The sequence below is a fragment of the Hyaena hyaena genome, unplaced genomic scaffold (genome assembly GCF_003009895.1).
Source record: "Hyaena hyaena isolate Hyena2069 unplaced genomic scaffold, ASM300989v1 scaffold_90, whole genome shotgun sequence".
NCBI classification, from domain to species: domain Eukaryota; kingdom Metazoa; phylum Chordata; class Mammalia; order Carnivora; family Hyaenidae; genus Hyaena; species Hyaena hyaena.
This window is the reverse complement of record NW_024080722.1, coordinates 1,629,589-1,650,108: the sequence shown is the minus strand read 5'-3', so window position 1 is coordinate 1,650,108 and position 20,520 is coordinate 1,629,589. Positions and strand designations below refer to the sequence as shown.

The 20,520-nt window shown below is 51.0% G+C and overlaps 1 protein-coding gene across 9 annotated transcripts in view; it reads right to left on the bottom strand.

Annotated features, from left to right (window-relative positions):
• CDK5RAP2 (CDK5 regulatory subunit associated protein 2) overlaps positions 1–20,520 on the bottom strand; it is a 168,210-nt gene that overhangs the window by 69,523 nt on the left and 78,167 nt on the right. For all 9 annotated transcript variants that reach the window (XM_039234624.1, XM_039234625.1, XM_039234626.1 and 6 more), the window contains 4 exons: positions 13,449–13,546; positions 7,881–8,011; positions 6,239–6,348; positions 3,970–4,098 (listed from right to left, as the gene is read on the bottom strand). In XM_039234624.1, the coding sequence (XP_039090555.1) occupies positions 3,970–4,098; positions 6,239–6,348; positions 7,881–8,011; positions 13,449–13,546 (468 nt within the window). The remainder of the gene's footprint in view (positions 1–3,969; positions 4,099–6,238; positions 6,349–7,880; positions 8,012–13,448; positions 13,547–20,520) is intronic.

Sequence of the window (20,520 nt, the reverse complement as noted above, 5' to 3'; positions counted from 1 at the left end):
CAGTACTTGACCCTAGCGGACATCCCGTCCCTAAAGCATCGCTCCATAGCGTCTGAGCCGTCCCCTGGTTCTGCCCCGGGCTCCTGGGTTATTCTCTCGTGATCTGCGTTTCAAGCCCTCCTTCCCGCTCCAAGAAGAATTACCCTCAACTTCAAAAGGGAAGGCCGGACCCCGGTCCGCTCCCTCCCTCAGCACAGCCCTCCCCACCCTTGGGGGCTTCCTTCGCAGCCCTCCCCACCCTTGGGGGCACCTGATCCTCCGCTTCTGCGCCCGACATCCTGGCTGCAGCAGGCCCGTGTCCCCGTGCAGCTCTAACAGCGCCAGGTGCGCACTAAAGCACCTGCTGAAAAAACAAATGAACGAACAGTCTTTCAACGTGAGAGGTGAGACCAAAAGGTATCCGGTCCTGCTACCCCAAGGGTGTCCCTTGGAGCCATAGAAGCTCATGACAAATGTGGACTCTCAGGTCCCCGTGCCAGGCTGACTGAACCAGAATCTTCATTTTAACAAGAGGCCCAGGAGAGTCATGTGCGCGGCAAACTTGAGTAGCACTGCCCCATGGTGTCATGAAGACAACAGTGAACAGAGCCAGAAGAAGGCTGCAGGTCCAGCTCTGTCACTAACTTTCTAAAGAAATTAAATTAAACTGGGCGCCTGCGTGGCTCAGTGGGTTAACATCCAACTCCCAGTTTCGGCTCAGGTCATGATCTCACCGTGATCATGGGGAGTTTGAGCCCCAGGTCGGGCTCTGCACGGACAGTAAGGAGTCTGCTTGGGATTCTCTCTCTTGTCTTCTCTCTACCCCTCACTCATGCTGTCTCTGTCTTGCAAAATAAAGTTAATTTAAAATGTTTTAATTAAATCAGCTGTTTTACTGAGTGCCTACTATATACCAGGCACTGTGCCCAGGACTCTTTATAAATCATGTAAAATTCATAGTAACTTATGAAGTCAGACTGTTAGAAAGCGCCTCCTTTTAATGAAATTAAATCTGCTTCAGACACACAAAACTGTATTCTGTTACTAAGCAGATTTAGCCAGCACCTTCTACTTCTGAGTACCACGTCTGTCCTCTAGGGTCACACGAGGTCTACTTCTAATTCAGAATGACAGCCCGTCCAGTATCTGCATTCAATTAAATCATGTCCCTCAATCCATGTTTTCCCTCCAGGTCAAAAAAAAAATCTTGGTTTTCTAGCCATTTCTAAAAACAGTGATGTAGGTAAAGAGTCCTCACAAAGACGAAGCCCTTCTGCGCCCTGATGCGTATCCTACATCCTGCCCCTTAGAGAGAACACCTGTACCCGTCACAGAGCTCGCAGTCCGCCCGCAAGGCAGGCTCAGCACCCTGGCTGCCGGCTGCTCTGGGCACTCCTGTGCGTCCGTCCTCAACCACGTTTTCCAGAACGCATAAATTAATAACCAGTAAACAAATGTGAAGAAATAGCAACAAACCAATGTGGACTATTTTAAGGCACTTTTCAAACCAAAGGACCCCTGTTCTCAGTCTTTTGTTTGTTTGCTGGTTTTGAAGGGCATGGCCCCCACGCGGGGAATGAGTGCGGCCCTCCCCAGCCAGAGGGGGCCCACTCCAGGGCGGCCATGTTGAGGACGAGCCTGATAAACCGTATCAAGGGCCTCCCGCTATTTATACCCTTTGTCAACTTAAAAGTTGCGGGGAGGGGGAGGCTACACAAAAATAAATTATATGCTTATTTTATACCTGTATCTATCCACATCTGTATTTTTGACCTAGAAATTATGTGCCTGGAAATACAGTCTAAGGGGGGGAAAAAAAACCCTAAACCCAGAAAAAGATGTGTTCAAAGACCCTCATCCAGTAATTTAAAAGAGGGACTTGCTGGAAACCACCTACACGTCCAACGGTAATGAGGGGCCCAGTTCAATTCCGATGCCTTCACAAGGCGAAGTAAGATGCTATACTGGAATGCAGCGATTGGAAATAAGAACAGGAAACGAAAGCGTATATGCATTGCGGGCCTGTACGTGTCCATCTGCACAGACAGAGAAGGAAGGATTCCAAAATGTTAATTAACTATGCGTGTTTTAAAGTGACAGGATCGGGGTAATTTCTTTTCTCTATTTTAACCCAATGCTGCGGGTTAATTAAACACTGGAGAAAAATATTGACTTTTAAAAACACAAAAGAGATTTGCTTCCCACTGCTCCCCCCACCCCCACCACTGCCCCGCTTTTCCTGATTTACAGACTCCTCGGAGCAGGAATGGCACCCAGCCCCCCGTTCTGTGAGCCCGGCTGCTCAGACGAGGCTGTGGACAGCCTGGGCGTCTCCAGTCCTCCTCAAAGTGGAACCACACGCACTCCCGGGGAACGGCGGCCACCCCTGTCTGCCAGCTCACACTCACCCCTGTGACCTTTCAGCTCGAGATCACTGTGGGGACAGGTTGCTTCCCATGCGGACCTTGGGATCATCCCATCCCATTCCGGGGGAAGAGGGGACATTGCTGCCCAGGACAAATCTATTCATAGGGAACATCAAGTTGAAGTGCAATCTGTCAAATGAGTCAAGTCTGAATCGCCTGGTTATTAAGATCTCAGAGTGGGAAGAGGAAAAAGCCTGTGTTCTCCAAAGGACATAATGGGACATTTAACAGATTTTTTTCAAAGGGCAAATGAACAAACAAACTCGCCATTTACGACTCAAATGAAGTAGGTGAAGAATGAGCTGCTTATTAAAAATGCTGCCTTGGAGAAAACAAACCAAGAGACTTGTTTCTCCCTAAATAGATTGCAGATATTCTTAGTTTCCAAAATGATCTGGAGCCCAGGAGGATGAGATCAATAACATTCCCTCTCTCAAAGACAGCAGATGGCCTGAGCGAAGCATAAATACCTGGGAGCGGCTTGCACTTTGAAGGTGGGAGGAGACAGCTTCAAGGCTGACAGATCTTTCGCCAGAATGTGGCAACGAGCCCTCCTTTACCTGGCCGGCTAGGCGGGATTCAAGACAACCCTAACCAGGAAGACTGAGGCGCCCAAGGCCCAGGACCCAAGCGCCAAAGGTCCTCCTGCACTTCGTGGTCAGTACAGCCCCCATCCCCTGAGAAAGGCTGAACAGACGCCTGGGGGGAGGCTCTGCTCGTGGGGGAGGGAGGCCAGCTAGGGGCTAGCGGGAGGAAGGGGCTCTTTCTCAGTGGCACAGCCTCAGGCCCCCTGTTGTACGCACAGGCCGAGGACAGAGAATCGGAGGCCCGATGCCACCAGGCTGGATAAGGCCTCCCTTGTCGCTCCGCAGGGCTGGATGGCTAACAGATGGGGCCTCTCACTGGCCCCACGGGTCCGCGAGCCCAGCGAACCACACGCTCTTCGTGGTCCTAGGAGACAGCATGATTTAACTGCTCATGGCCCTTCCGGGCTGTCCAAGGCCCCCAGCAGAAAACTCCCGCAGCCGGAGGGCCAGGCTCGAGGGCTCCCCACCACGTCCTCCGCATGAGGCCGGGCGCAGGAGTGCTGCTGTGCGTGCAAAGGGACAGCACACATCCAGTCAAATCCACCAGTCCAGAGGCGAGGAGCGACAAGATGCACAAAATTCAGAAGATTAATACAAAAAGTAAATGAAAAACGTGTTTACTCATTTGCTTTTCCACGTTAACGGATCCATTCATTAAAGCTGCATCTACACCAGCCGAATTACCTAGGTGAAGCAGCCGCTCTCCAGATCCGTCCAAGGCCACGCCACCCATCCAGATGGGCCATGTCAGCACGGATCCCAGGGCCCGACTTGGGACTAGAGACATCAAAACATGCCCGACGTGCCCATGCAGACAGACCCCCAACGGGAGGAAGCCTGCTCACCTGGCAGGGCCCTCAAAACCCCGTCCGGCAAAGGGGCTCCGACAGGGGCCTCCTCGGGACGGGGCAGCCTGAGCACGGCCGGGAGCTGTTCCTGTTCCGTAGTCAGCACACAACACGAACACTTGCTCTTACCTCTGTTTGCTCTATTGACTCAAGTCGGTCACCTCCCTGGAAACCCATGCGGGAGAGATCAAAAATGGTCTTCTTCAGGTGCTGGTTGTCTGCATACAGTTCCTTCACCAGCTGTATAAGGTCACCAACCTGGGAGATAAGAGCGGAGATAGAGCGGGGCGCCACCAGCCGGCCTCAGAGTTCCCGGGCCCTGGCCCTGCACACAGGCCTTCCCCCTGGGCGCCACCGGCCGGCCATGGCATCCCTGGGCCCTGGCCTGCACGCAGGCCTTCATCCTGAGCAGACGCTTCAGCATCACAGTCATGGAGACTCGACAGCCTGATCCCAGCTGTCAGGCTACACGGGGTACAGTGTTCTAATCCCACAGCCACCACCTCAAGGCAAAGTGATCCTGTGGTAAGCCTCCATTTCCCCATCTGTGGACTGGGCTACTGTGGGAATTGAACGTAATCATGGTCACAGTGCACTGATGACCTTGGCACCATCTACGTGCCCCACGAGTGACAGCTGACACGATCTGTCTTGTACTTGGGGCCCTCTAGAGGAAGAGCCCCCGAGACTGACATTTCTGAGACTGCATCAGAGTCTTTTATAGCATCGACCTTCTTCTTTGTCTACCTATCTAGCAATGTCAGTACTAATAATCATCTTCAATTACAAAGCAATCTACAGCTACGAAAATACTCCCACAAGCTTTAGTCATTCATTCCTTACAAAACTCCTGAGGAGGTGGACAGGCTAGAATCACTATTCCCATTTTACAATGAGGAGCCACTATACAAAGAAGTTCATTGCCCAAGTTTCCCCAGACTTCTGGGGGCTTACATGACATATAAGGATGGCCAAAGTGCCTAGCCCCATGGGGAAGGGCAGCTGCCCACACAGAGGCAGAGCGGCCTGGAGCTGAGTCCCCAGAGTCCCCAGACAGGGCTTGCTGGACTGGCCACAGAGGCCATTCACAGACATCGCCTTTGCTCCCTGAAAGCTTCCAGTCCCGCTGGCTAGTCATTTCGCAAAGACTTCCTAATGGAGTAACCGTCAGTTCTTCAGATAAAGTGGGGAATCCCACCCTGACTACACGCAGCAAATGTCCATTACAGCAAAACATGAACACAGACTGGACCCAACCCTCGAGGCTGCAGTGAGAATAAAACAGTCTGACTCTACAAATATCTGCTAAGTGCCAATCAAGTGAACTGCGTCCTGTCCTTACACACTGCCGCAGGTGCCATCAGCCATCCCCATCTTCCTCGTCTTTGCAAACCAAGATGCCTCGGGGCTCCTTGCGCCACTCCTCCCAAAATGCTGAAAAATTTTAATTTCACCTTTCGACTTTTTACTTTTAGTACCTTACACCTACTTCCTTTTTTGCTGCCGAAAAAGCCCCACCCCCCGCCCCCACACACACCTAGACAAGCTCCTATTCATCCTTCAAAACCCACTTCAGGCCTCAGTCCTGTTGAAAAGCTTCCTCTGATCAAGTGAGCATCCCCCGGCCCCCAACAATTAACCTTTCCTCCTCTGCTACCTCTGCAACCTCTACCTTGCACAGCCGCCTACATCAGCGACCCTCACCCTCCACGCTGCAATTACTTGTTCACATGTCTGACTGCTCTGCCAGAATGTCAATTATTCCAAGGCAGAAGCTGAATCTGTCAAGCATATATGATAATTTTATAATAAAGTACAGTCTCCTGTGAGCTCACATTTCCCACTCTTCTCAGTGGCTCTTAGGATCTTCAAACACTAAACCACTCTAATCACACAAACAATCAACAGACTGAGAAACTTGGTTTCTAGTTTTAAAACAGATTCACTGAACAAACCTGGACCTTTGTTCTCTCACAAAGCAGGTATTAACTCCCCCTGTGTGTGGTTGGTACTGGAAAATCAAAAATAAATAAAAGGCAACCACTAACTTTCAGACGCTCACAACCTGATGGATGGGGACACAGATGAGTAAGCAGATAATCCCAGGTCAGTACGAGCAGGACACGAATGCAGTTAGGTACGAGAAGAGACGAGAATGACCTGAGGGAGGGACAGAGAGCGTTTCCTAGAGGAGATGAAGGCTGGGCTGGGCCTCAAGCCTGAGAAGCAGGGTATCGGGCATGAGGGAGGGCACACGAGGTAACACACACAGGAGGAGCATGTCCAGGCCGGGAGAGAGGGAAGAAAGGGGAGGAAAGGGGCTTTCACAATCTGACACCTCAGGATCAGGAACCCAAGAGACAACAAATAACCAACAAAGCACTGAAAGGGCCAATACCTTTTTCTTAAGTTCTTCTTGAGAAAAATGTTCCACTTGAAGCCGATTGTGCTCTTCAAGGCAAATACTCAGATAAGATGTTTGATCGCTATAAAATGAAAATGGTTCTTCTGCAAAAAAAAAAAAAGGGGGGGGAGGGGAAGGAGAGAAAAAGAATATTAGAAATAGATCCTTCCAAGACCAATCCCAGTACAATCTGTGTAAGGCAATTTGAATTGGGAGAGGCGGGGGAGGGGGTTGTCACAAGGGGGAATAAGTACAAATAGGGAGTTTAATGTACCACCTTTGGAGCAAAAGTAATTTTCCCTCTTTCTCTACAGGCTGACATCTCAATGTATGTTTTCATCACAGGCTGTAGGCGTTCACTGTGGCCTTTTCTGATTAAAATTTGCATACAAAGTGTTGCACCCGGGGACCATTCTGAGTGGCACAAGCAAATGGTGATTTCAGTTTAAATGGGGGAGGGATTCTGTTTAGGTAAGAATGTGGGAAAATCAGACATGGCCCTACCCTCAAGGGTAGCGCTCCAGGGAAATACATGTACCCGATGTGTTTTTCACTGGCCCCAGAGCCCTCTGTGGTCATGGGCATGCCAAGTGCAGAACGTGGCTGCTAGATCTAAGGAAAGAGAATCTCTGGTCACCTACGTCAGGGTCTGCTTCCTCTGCAGCAAACGTCACATCCCTGTGGGGCGTTGGGGGTGGTGAGGAAGGCACAGAAGAAGGGCAGGCTACTTACTGAACGACATATGTCCACAAACACAACCTCATCTAACGATCTGGGCATAAGAGTTGATCTACCATATATAGTAGAAAGAGCTACATTTCAAAGGAAGATATGCTGGCTCGAATGTGGGCAAATCAACGGTCACCCCCAACCCAAGCTTCAGTTTCTTCATTTGTGAAATGACAAATAGATCAACACCTACTCTAGCCAACGGGATGAGTGTCAGGATCAGAGATGAGAAATTAAGTGCTTGGTGCTGTGCCTTGTACACAGTTAGGTGCTCCGGAAATGTCAAGCCCACCACAGCCATTACCCCACTTTTTACCACCCGTGCCAGGCACCTGGCTACAGGCACAGAAAGGAAGAAGATACTAACCCAGACTCTAGGGGGCTCAGATTCTAGCAAGGGAGAGGGCCAAGGGTTGCTGTAATGAGCACAGCAGTGTAAGGACCACCGGCCCCTCACCCCACGTCCCTCCCCAACGAGTCCATCTGTGGTCACGGCGGTGCTAAAGGCAAAGTCCAACACAGAACAGCAGCCTGCAGGCTGTGTGCCCGTGCGGTGCAGACTGTGCAGTGGGCGCCCTGGTAGGCAGAGCCCAGACGCTGTGGGCCATGCGGGCTATTCACCAGAGCAAGGGGATGGCAAGGCCGTGAGGTTACACGGGTCTAGAAGTACCAAACGATGAGAGCACGGTCGAAGCAGCAAAGGGGCCACCCCACGGCACACCCTCGGCACAACGGACACGACTCGCTGGGCCTTTCCACGGAGGTCAAAGCCAGATGGACACAGACTGGGAGAGCTGGCGTTAACACAGACCCATCCCCCTAGTTAAGCTCTAGGACTTTCTTAAAGTTCAGCCAAGGCCCTCCATGTGGAAAAACCTAAGGGAGAGACATGCAACCGAGCACGCACCTTCCCGCCGCCGAACTTCACTGATCTGCTCCTCCAAGGTCTTTTGCAAATTCCGGTATGAGAGCACGTCCTGCTCCAGCTGCTTCCGCAAAGCGAAGATGCTGTTCAGCTCAGCCTGCAGGCTGTTGGGACTTTGTAAAACAAGACACCAGAATTTTTATTTATTTATTTAAATTCCAGTTAGTCGGCACATAGGGGAACACTGGTTTCAGGTGTGGAATAAATACGGTGACTGAGCACTTCCACGCATCACTCGAAGACACCAGAAATTTTTTTTTTTTTTTAATATTTTTTATTTATTTCTAGGAGAGAGAGAGAGAGACAGCGTGAGCAGGGGAGGGTCAGAGAGAGAGGGGGAGTCACAGACTGAAACAGGCTCCAGGCTCTGAGCTGGCAGTCAGCACAGAGCCCGACGCGGGGCTCGAACTCACGAACCGCGAGATCATGACCCAAGCGAAAGTCGGACGCTTAACCGACTACGCCACCCAGGCGCCCCGACACCAGAAATTTTTAAAGAGACCTCTTTGTGCTTTATATTACAAAAGCCGGGGCGCCTAGGTGGCTCAGTCGGTTGAGTGTCTGACTCTTGATTTCGACTCAGGTCATGAGTTCGAGTCCTGTCAGCGCACAGCCTGCTTGGGATTCTCTCTCTCTCTCTCTCTCTCTCTGCCCCTCCCGCACTTGCTCTCTATCTCTCTCTCTCAAATAAAAATAAACCCTAAATAAATAAATAAAATGCAAAAACCAGCAAGCCTCCCTTTGATTGTTATGTCATCAGCGGTTTTCTTTTTTTTCTGGTTATGAAAGTAAATACATGTTTATAGAAAATTTAAATTACAAAAGTATAAGAAAACAAAAATTACCATGATCCTACTACCAGTTAACATGTGGCAGACTACCTTTCTTTTTTTAAGATTTTATGGACTTTTAAGTAATCTCTAATCCCAACATGGGACTCGAACTCACAATCCCGAGATCAAGAGTCGAAGGTTCTACTGATTAAGCCAGCCAGGTGCCCCCAGGCCGCATTTCCTCCCAATCTTTTTCCCTGAGCGTTCACTCTTACAAGGTGAAAATAATACTTGGTGTAGGATACTGAATTGTGCATTCCTCACTTAAATAGTTCCCTACATTTTTGGAAATTATTTGCAAGCACTGCTTTCAGTGACTGTGTAGTACAAATCAGGTGAACTTCCCACCGTTAACCCCAACTCACCCTCTACTAGTGGACACTGGGGTCATTGCCAACTTTTCACTATGGGTATAAACAGTAAGAAATAATGTAATTGCCCAGAATATTTCCCTGTTTGGAGGAATGCCTCACAAAGGCTCAGGTGTGAATGGGGAGGCTCGTCACCTGGTACCCATGCTTCAGAAGCGGGGACAAGTGAGACGAGCAAATGTGTAACTCCTGAAAGAGGTAGTACCGGGGGTAAAAGGTGACAGGTACAAAGGAAGTAAAAAAAAAAAAAAAAAAAAGAAAAGGAAAGGGAGTTGACAATAGGAGGGAGAGAAGTACCAATTTAGGGGCCAACAGAACTGCACGGTGACAGGTCAGCCCGGTTCACACACGCCCAGGGGAATGCACAGGTGTCCGGTCTCACGTTGGGGTCAGCGCAGTGCGGTGTGACCTGCACAGAGAGCTTGCGTGACACCGGCAGCCCAGGATTCAGAAGAGGCCCTGAAAACGCACACCTCCCAGCCTCTGCGGGCTCCTGCGGGCGCTGGCCGACAAGCTCCGGCAGTCAGCAGTGGTCCGTCCACGTGCTGGTACGGCAGCCACTGGCTACCGAGCCGCGGAGCGGTGGCCAACGGTCTGGGGAACGGAGTGCTTAATTCTTCTCAGTTCAGATGTAAACAGTCCCGCGGCTCGCGGCCACTGACCTGCGGCAGTACAGACCCAAGGGACGGGCCCCGGGTTCCTACTGCCGTGGCAGTAGGAGTGCCCCTGGCTCTCAGAGGAACAGAGACCCCGGCCAACGTCCGAATAACAAGCGCTGTCTCACTGAGCATCTGTACCTAATGCCTCTTCACATCCAGGTTCGATTCTTAAGACCAATTCCCAGCAGTGCAATTACTGGGCCAAAGGACATGAACATTTTTGGGGGGTCACATATCCACGCCCCACGTCGGGCTTCTCACTGCCAGGGCAAGCCCGCGTGGGAGTCTCTCTCTCTCTGCCCCTCCCCCATTCACTAACCCATTCTCTCTCTCTCAAAATAAACAAATAAACTTAAAACAAAAGTATATGAACATTTTTCGAGACTAGCGAAAACACATTAACAAATCAGGAAGCCTCCTTCTTTAAATACTGAGAAATACCTCGCTCTCTGTCCAGCGTCTGACCTTTGCTTCCTTAAGAGGGTCCATCGACACCTTGAGACCGTGTGCAAATATTTAAGAACACGTGGATTTTTCTAAGGGGAGGGCCCAAGAGCTCTCATCAGATTTTCTAAAGGCCCTTGGCCCCCAAGACGGTTAGCATTAGCAGCAGCTGCTCCAAAGGTCGGGGCCTTAGACTCAAGCCCCACTCTCCCCCGGAGATTTCCGCCAGCTCCATCCCTTGAACCGCGCACATACATCAACATATATCAGAAGGAAAATAAACCACTATGTCTAACCATCTACACCGGCCACTCTGATGAGGGTTCGCTGTGAAGCAGCCTCCCTCCTGGAAGGGAAGGGCCCTACCCACAACCGGTGCCTAGTTCCGCTCCCAGACCATCGTAACTGCCAATTTGCAGGGCTGATGGGAAGCCTCGCAGAGGTGTCACCGCGCTCGCTCGGATGCAGCCATGCTGCGGGGACACTTCAGCAGGAGAAAGAAAGGACTGTTTGCCGAGGCTCCTGTGAGGAGGGCGGAGGAAGCGACCGGCTTCTCTCCCTCTTCCGTGTTCTGACAGGGTGAAAAGTACGCGGCTGCCACTCCCGCAGCTGTCGTCTACGTTTCCCTAACTCCAGGGCCTTTTCCAGGCATCAGGGTTGGTGGAACAAAAGGTGTTTCAGTGTGGAGGTTCCTCAGGAAACTAACACTAGAACTCCCCTTTGACCCAGCAATAGCACTGCTAGGAATTTACCCAAGGGATACAGAAATGCTGAAGCATAGGAGCACATGTACCCCAATGTTCATAGCAGCACTCTCCACAATAGCTAAAACATGGAAAGAGCCTAAGTGTCCATCAACAGATGAATGGATCAAGAAGATGTGGTTTATCTATACCATGGAATACTACATGGCAATGAGAAACAATGAAATCTGGCCACATGTAGCAACACAGATGGACCTTGAGGGTGTCATGCTGAGCGAAATAAGTCAGGCAGAGAAGGACAAATATCATATGTTTGCACGTATAGGAGGATTAGGAGGAACATGATGGAGGAACAAGGGGGAGAAGAAGGGCGGAAATGGTGGGGGAAAGGGAGAGAGGCAAACCATGAGAGACTCTTGAATGCTGACAAAAACTGAGGACTGATGGATGTGGGGGGGAGGGGGGGATGGGCATGGAGGAGGACACTTGTGGGGATGAGCACTGAGTGTTATGTGGAAACTAATTTGACAATAAACTATTTGTAAAAAAACAAAAAAAAACAAAAAAAAACAAAAAAAACAAAAGGTGATTCACCTGGAAAGAAACAAAAGCTCTGTGCATCCTCCTTCTGCAACATGGGGGGGGGGGGGTGACATGAGGAGCCAGAGCCCAGCTCCAGATGGCACACGGCCACTCCACGACCTCGGGCGAGTCCCTTAAACGGCCAGAGTCCTGCCTTCCTCATCTGTGAAATGAGGCTAATCCCTTTCCTTCAGGATTATTCTGAGGAGCAAATGAGAGCTGCGTGGGAAAGAGCGCAGCACACAGCCAAACACACACCAGACAACTGGACGTGCATTTCCCCCTTCCATGTATCTGGGCAACTCCCGGACAGAAAGAGGATATTTACAAGCCAAACTTCCTGATTCTCGGGAGTTCCAGCAGTGACTCCCATCTGGGGACGATTAACCTCCCGAGAGATATCTGGAGGCACTGTTGGCCCACACGCAGGGGCGGGGAGGGCACTTCTGAAACGGAGCAGTGAGAGCTGAGACGGTGCCAGGCAGCCCCCACTGCCCAGGACCCAGAGGCTGCCCAGGTAAACCGACCTGGCCGGCTGCCCCTGGATTCCCAGCTTCGCTCTCCCTGCCCCCAGCGCGAACGCCCGGCTGCCGAGGCTTCTGGGAAAGGCCCACTTTTACAGAGTGACGCCTACTCCCAGAATCTCATCAGCATGTTTCCATTTTCTCTAAATTCATTTCAGATCAACAAATCTGAAAATTATCTCATCTCTCAGAAGACCAGCCAGGGGTGGGGAGAGGGGGGAGCCCGTCCACTCAAAGCTTCCCGCGTGGCTATTCCGCCCCAGCCACAGTGACAGGCACAGGAGAAATGGAGCCGAGCGAGACAGGATCCCACCCGGAGGGGGCGCAGGGCCCTGACAAGGGGCAGGCCAGTTACAGACACGTGCCCAGAAGGTGGCATAGGCAGCCGTGAGGGCAGAGCACTCGCGACAAGCATCCTGGGGCCAGCCTCCTCACGAGGGGAGCCCTCCAGATGAAGCCTCAAGGGCCTCTGGGAGACAGAGGTGGGCTGCGGAAACCGTGCGAAGGCAGAGGCGGAGGGTACGCAGCCCAGGCCCTGATGAAGACCCCTCCAGCCAGAGTGAAAGTCTTAGAAGGAGGGGGGGGGGGGGGGGGGGGAGATACTTTAACTTCTCATTATGGAGATTTTTAAACAGACACAAACGAAGGCCAGCTAAGACAATGCGCCGCTGCCCATCCGGTCCCTCCCCAGCCCCGCCCTCCAGGCAGCCATGGCCGCCCGTTCTGTCAGTGACCCCACCCCCTCCTTCACTTCTGCACGGTTCTGAAATGGACGGCACCCCTTCACCTGTAACTACCCCCACTGTGTAGAGAGAAGACTTCGTGATGTGAAAATCACCGAGGCCAACCATGCACTGGCGAACAGAGGCCCGGAACACAGTGGGCCAGCTGCCTGTGGACATAGAGCGGGACACAGCAAGAGCACCCGCCCGTCACCACACCTCACTGGCATCAAATCATTTCAGCACTTCTGTAAAGACACAGGTCGCTCCAGAAACTTGTCTGAGTCCCCGGGTTTGACCACTCGCCACCTGTGTAACTTTGGAAAGGTCACTCAACCTCTCTCCGTCTTCATGGCCTTATGGAAAATAGGGTAACAATTATTACCTCCCAGAACAGCTGTGAGGACCGTTATGTGATAATACACATGGAAGTATTTCTAAACCTATAATAAGGCAGTATAAAATAATGAGTGATTATTATTATGATATTTTTATCCTAAGTTCCTTAGGATAAAAAAAAATCGAGCAATCCAAAAATCAGACAATTCTTGATATAAAATATGTTTATCCGATTTAAGGAAGGCAACCACCATCCAAGTGCTTTAAGCTTCCTAAGCAAACTAGGATGGCTTTGCTGCCTCCCATGCCAACCATATTTATTCAGAATACACGTGTGTATGCATGTGTGTGATGTCCAAACAGTAACCTTACCTGTCTGGGTCCTGCAGAGATTTTACCAGGTGGGCATAGATGTCTCGCTCCTTCTTTAAGACCTGCATCAGCTCTTCATAGTCTAACTGTTGCTTTTCCTGGAAATGACAACGGGTGTCTGACATTAAGGGGAGAACTGGAAAAGAGTCCCTCCTTATTATGCGAACATATGTGGGTAGTTTCTAAATCCGGACAGAGGTGATCCTGGGTGCCAGGCTGCGCATCAGGCCACGGTCGGAGAGCACCACCTGCAGGAGGAGTGGGGAATGGCTGTCCGTCCCGTCCCTCGGAACAAAGCCGAGCGCTGTGCTCCCAACATTGCACCAAGCGGCTATGAAAGGATCGTGACTGTTACCCGACGCACCCATCACGAAACTGCGTCCCCTCCAAGCGGCTGGCCACTGTTTTCGCACCACCACAGAGAACGCCTCTCCACACTTGCTCTTGCTCCAGAAAATAGATGTTCATCAACCAAAAGGGACAAGCGGCTGACATTAAAGTAGAAAAGGTCAAGTGAGCCGCATTTTAAAGGCATCCGGAACAGTGATGAGAAAGGGGCGTGAGGAGACTTCTGGCACTTACTTATGTGACCTCAGGGAGCTAGCCAACACCAATGGGTGCAAGTTGGAAGGACATCAGGATTGACATAGGCTCAAAACACCTCCAGAGACTTATTAATTACAAAGGAAAAAGAGTAACCACATAGCGAAGACACTTTGCGGACGCCACCTTCATAAAGTTGTCAAAGTCAGCATGGCCAGTGAGGAGACAAAGCTAAGTTGGGTACCATCAGACAGGGTCCAATGAGAGGATATTCCTGCCAAATACACCTGCCTGAACCCAATGGACCGAGCCACATCAGACAAACCCAACCCGAAGGGCGCCCTACATAGGACTAGCCTGGACACTTCAAAATTACGAAGGGCACGGAAGTCAAAGATAAGACGGAGAAACTGTCCAGACTGAAGACTAAAGAATCACAACAAAGCCAAAGTGTGGTTCCGGCTCAGACCCTCAGGCTGCACAGGGCTGTATGGGACAAGCAGTGAAGCGCCCGTGAGTCTGAGGCTGAGAAGGCAGCGAGGAGTCGGCCTGTTCCCTGCCCTTGACGGCTGCACCACGGTTCGAGTGACAAGTCCCTGCTTACAGGAAATACACGCTAAGGGGTCCAGAGGCCACCGGGCTTCTCGTGGGCCACTTACTCTCAGATGACTCGGGAAAAATAAGATACTTTATTCTTGAAACTTGCCTATAAATTTGAAATTATTTCAAAATAAGGAAAGAATATGAGATAAAGTTCACATGCGCAGCGCCCCGCATGGATGGGGTGCTCCCTAAATGCTCGAGGGAGACGCTCAGGTAATGGGAAGACTGGACCGGCAAGCAGCCCTGGTACCTCCCATCGACCTACGCCTTCTCTTTCAGTTAAGACACTGCCTGGGACAGGGGTGAAACCTGCTGGAAATGGAAGGAATACAGTTACAAACCACAACGGTTAGTGTTTTCCTGTGACGTGTCATCTGAAAGAAACACGAGTACTTTGTATAACCTCAAGTTATCTTAAAATATTCATTTTTCCCACTTCTTCAAAACTACAGCAGTCGCTCTACGCACGAGATCTTGCTGTTTACCATGTTAATAAAGAAGCACCATCTCCAAAGCAGATTTTTTAAATAGTCTGATGATTGAATTTCAACGTAATTGGTTCCCTTGCTAATCCTGCGCCTATGTTTTATGCACTGAAATATTTTTCCGGGGAAGCCATCCCTGGCTTCCGCAGACGACGGCAGGGATGCAGAGGGCAAGGACAGGCTAGGGGCCCCTGGTCCGTGACGACACGGCCAGGCTTCGCGCCCGGAACAGAAAGAGGCAAAGGCACCGCCTACTCATCAAGGGTTTCAAACGCTGAACCACCAGCTCAGTCATGAGAAGTCAGGCACCCAGACTGCTAGGAATGTCAGGCCCCTTTGTAAATCCCGCCACATGTGTCCCTGGCACAGGGAGCCCCCATATGCCTTCTGTGCACACCAACAGTGTCATGTGGGATTCTCTCACTCCCACCTGGACACACCATGTGTGTCGACAGAGGGTCCCAGAAAAGAGCCTGGGGAAGAAGTTAACAGGATAACAAGACAATGTCAGCCACCTTGCTCAGTGCTCCCTGGGCATTTTCTGAGGCCGCACAACGACTCAGTGAGCGGAGGTGTTACCACCCTCCTCATGTCCGTGATGAGGGCAGACGGCAGCCCGAGGTCAGGTGGAGGGCCAGGTGTGGACCCAGGCAGCCAGGCTCTGAAGCCCCAGCTCTTCAGCCCACCCATCGATGCCCCATCACGGACACAAAGCACTGGGGCGCTTGGCAGGGGAACACTGCCGCTGTCAACCACGTAAAAGGCAGCCAACAATGATGAAGAACATTAAAAAACTACTGCTGCTTGCCTGAGTGGCTCAGTCGGTTGAGCGTCCGACTCTGGCTCAGGTCGTGCTCTCACAGTTTGTGCGTTCGAGCCTCGCGTCGAGTGTCTGCTATCAGCAGAGAACCCACTTCGGATACTCGGTCCCCTCTCCCTCTGTACTTCCCTCATTCACATTCTCTCTTAAAAATAATTAAAAAACCTACTGCGTCTTGAGCACCTACCATGAAGGGCAGTGATGTTAAGAGTGTGTGAACTTACTAACTGTGTGACCTTGAGCAAGTTCCTCAACTTCGCTGTGCTTCACTATCCACACCTAAAAATGAAGGTAATGATTCTACATAGCTCACAGGTTGGTGAAGGAGACTGAATGAGCTAATCTACACAAAGTTCTCAGAGAGATGACTGGTGCGGAGTAAACATTTGGTAACAGCAGTCATGACTTCCGTTCCCATGTTCTGGTGCGATGCTAGCCAGGTACTTTACACAGGTCATCTCTAACTGAAACCACAGAGGTGTATTAATGTTCCCATTTTTCAGATGAAGAGACCGATTCTCTGAGAGAGAATGTGTTTGAGGCCATCCAGCTGATATGTGGCGGTCAGAACCTGTGCTTAGGTGTGTGACTTCAATGCCAGCCAAGAAGGGCTAGGGAAAGAAACAGGTAATATGGACTTCTGTTGGATGGAGTGTGTGTGCCCGCCTGGGCCCTGTATCTTAACCAGATGGGGGGGGGGGGGCGCCAGAGGACCACCCACTGCAAGGTGAGGGCCTGGAAGCTGGCTCCGCTCCCCTCCACATCCTCCTCTGCCAGCTGACCACACCTGCACGTCCTCCCCCCTGCTCTGCCTTCTCAGTGGGATGAATGGAGGCACCCCTCCGTCTGGGCTCCAGAGGAACTACGCCCCCTCCGCAGAGACCGTCATTCACCCCGCTCTGGTGACACACTCCTGAGCACCTTACAGGGTCTGCCTAGGCCAAATTCTCACCAGGAAGCCTTTCTTGATGGAGAAGAAGGCCCCCTTCCCGCGTCCGTGGCACTCTGGTTCACTTCCACCCCGGAGCAAGCGTGCCGACCACCTGCTGATCGGTCCGATGGCCCTGTGTGGGCAGCCACATCCTGAGCCAGGAAGAGTACCTGGCACGGACCAAACGCTGCCACGGATACTTGCTGAGCTAATCACGAAATGGGTATGCGGAGAATGCAGGGACCAATACGAAGCTTAAGAGCAGAGATTCCTGTGGATGTTTTGCATAATGGAAGTCGGGGTGAGTCAACGTCTTCCTAGAAGCAAATAGCTCACCCATGTTAAATAAATGAACTCTTCAGAGCCATTTGGGTCCCATTTCATCAATCACCCACTCCCCTGCGTTGACTCATTCCCCATTAGAATGAAGTCATCTGGCTCCCTCAGCAGAGCTCACACACCAGCAGATCCCCTCAGCGCAGAGGCCGAGGGCCAGGCTGCCCAGAGGGGAGGGCCGAGCAGCCACCCCCACCTCTCTCCTGCCCCTCCAGACAGCGAACAAGATGCAGCCCAGACAGGAGGCCTCTCACCCTGAAGGAGCAAATGATGCCACCCACCTACCTGTGTCTGACCCTCCAGTCTGTTCTCTGCAGCCCCTGAGATGACCACCCAGGCCCCCGCCCTACTCCCCTACCTCATGTGAAAACGGTCCCTAAAACACAGGGGCAAGACCCTGGAAGACCCCTCTGTCGGGGAGCCAGCCCCCTGGACCCACACTAAACCAGTTCGATTCTCTCTCCAGATTCAGAGATCTCAACTGAGAAACCGGGGGTCTGAGACACGGGGTGTGCGTCAAGTCAAAGACAGAGCCCAGGGCCCGAGACTTCTGCCATCCACAGGGCTTCCACAGTTTCACCCTCCCTGAGGCATGGCGACTCAGCTCTCCCAACAAATCCTCGCTTTCACTGTGATTGCTTTGACCACACGACTCAATGCTGGATTCACAGCTTGCTACCAGAAAAACCTTAAGTAATAACATGTACATGATTTCCAATCCTACCAGCAGGTAAGCATGCAACTCCCCCATTTACAGATCAGGAAGGTGGGTTTCAGAGAGATGAAGTGACTTGCCCGAGGTCACGGAACTCGTGAGAAGAAGAACGGACGTCCCAACACCAAATCCTGGGCACTTCCTACTCTGCACAGTTTCCTTAATGACTTGAAGGGAACACATGTCATGTGCAGACCGCAATCTGAACAGGCAGCAGATATGTAAAGAGAAAGCTTAATGGCTCACTTCTTGGTAAGCAGGGCAATTTAGTGGCCTGGTAGATGGATGGCATCTACTTTGGTAGCTGTGTCACAGCTCGGCTGCAAAGACATTTGTTTTAATACTCGGGAAACTCAGCAGCGATGTCCCAACCATGTCAACAACCCAGCTATAAATCTCTGGCTGAGGCCAGTTAAATACGGTCCGTGTGGTTTACTCTCTGTTCTTCAATTCCCTGATCGTCCAGCATTAATTCTCAGGATCACCCAGTGATTAGGGGCAAAAGAGACTGCCCAGAGTCCATGGAGACCTCATCAGGGCCTCAAGTTCTTTGTAGAAATGGGCAGAGGACAAACCCTAAATCAACACAAAGCAGCCAAGGGCACAGCAGGAGAAATCCACGTTTTCTACAAAGAAAGAACAACAGTCTGAAAAGCACACCTTTCTCGGGAGGAGAAGAAAACTGTACGCTGCACCAGTGGGTACAACCTGAACTAACAAGTAGAAATTTATAATTCCAAAACGATCATTTATAATTCTTTACCCACAATTAGCAATTAGTCTTGCAGAGCAGAATTAAAGCCTTTGCTGAAACACTAAGGCATTTTAAGGGCGCCTGGGTGGCTCAGTCACCTCAGCATCTGACTTCGGCTCACGTCATAATCTCATGGTTCATGGGTTCAAGTCCCTCGTCAAGCTCTGTGCTGACAGCTCGGGGCCTGGAGCCTGCTTCGGATTCCGTGTCTCCCTCTCTCTTCCCCTCCCCTGCTCTCACTCATGCTCTCCCTCTCTCAAAAATGAATAAACATTAGGAAAAAAAATTTTTAGAAAATTTTTAGAAAATTTTATTTCTAAAATAAAATACTAAGTCATGTTGGTAATTTAAACATCACCAGCATCTACACGTAGCTGAAAATGAAACGATGACTTTTCACTGTGATTCCACGCATACAGACAGCGCCCAGCACAAGAAACCAAAAAAGCAGTGCAGCTGATCAAACTAGTGAGATTAAACTGTAAAACACTCAGCCTGTTCAATACATCTATAAACATTTTGTTCAACGCTAGACACAGTTTACGTGACTAAAACGGGATTCAGCACAGCAAAGTTTGACGAAATGCATGCAGATCAGTGAAGATCTGTCCATCTAAACGCCCAACACCACCCAAGTGGTGACAGAGCCAAAGGAAAAGTCCTGGCCTCCAGGCTTCTGGCCCAGCCCAAGGGGTCCACTGCTCTGTGCTGACACTCTCATTCAACAGAGACAGCGGGGTGCAAGTCCACTGAAGGTCAGAGCGAAGAAAAAGCCCCCACTGTCCAGCCAGTGATGCCCCCTGACCCGGGGCGACCCTGAGCCAATCCACAGAGCAACAGCTAGCACTGGCTGCCAAACGACTACCACGCCAGCTGTAAAATGACCCCTGATTGGTCCTCCCCAACCACCTGAGGCCCTGGCCCCACCCCTCGGGACCTCTGCAACGTCCAGTAACTGCGGGGTTGGTACCCAGCACTGGGGCAGGTGCCCCGGCCCTGCTGCTGAGTCCGTTCTGATGGCTGTGCCGTGTGCCTGGGCTGCACCTGTGGTTAACTATTTTGAGACTCACCCTTCACAAAACCACAAGTCACGATCAGACCAATTCATCAGGGAACCAATTTGCGTAAGAGTTCTCTGTCTTCTGAATGTATGAACTTAATTAATGCCAGGTTTAAAAAGAAAAAAAAGAAAAGAACAACAAGCCTTGGCCTCCAATGCGCTCTTTTCCTTTCCCATATCTGGCGGCCAAGTTGCATCAAATGCAAGCTAGGGGTCAGAAAAATCTGTATGTATCTCTCACAAACCAAATCATTTATTCACTGAACAAACATTTACTGACTGGGCCATGCGGTGAGCTTCACACACGAATCCCAGTCCCCTACCCTGAGGTTCCCATCCATGGTGTGGAAGTGTCTGGCTGAGGGGCGGCGAGTGGATCCCATGACACTGACACCAGGATGGGCAGAGCGCTGAGTGCCAGGGAGGACGAGGCGATGGCACTAGAAAGCAGGCTCGGGGAAGGGGACACTAGAGGGGCACCTTCAGGGATGTTTAGGAGTCTCCCAGGAAACAAGGACAGAAAAGCCACTCCAGGCAGATGGAACAGCACATGCAAAGGCACAGAGAGAGGTGCAAACATGGCATTCAGGAATCTGCAGGAAGTCAATTGTCGTTAGAGATGATGGCGAGCAACCTGAGGCCAGACCAGGAAGGGCCTGTATTTTCTTAACACAGAAAAATTTTCTTAACAGAGAAATTACACAGATTACACAGTTCATGGGAGGTGAACCCTGGGACAGCAAACACGAAGCTCATCTTTTTTTTTTTTTTTTAAGTTTATTTATTTCAAGAGAGAGCATGCAAGCAGGAGAAGGGTAGGGAGAG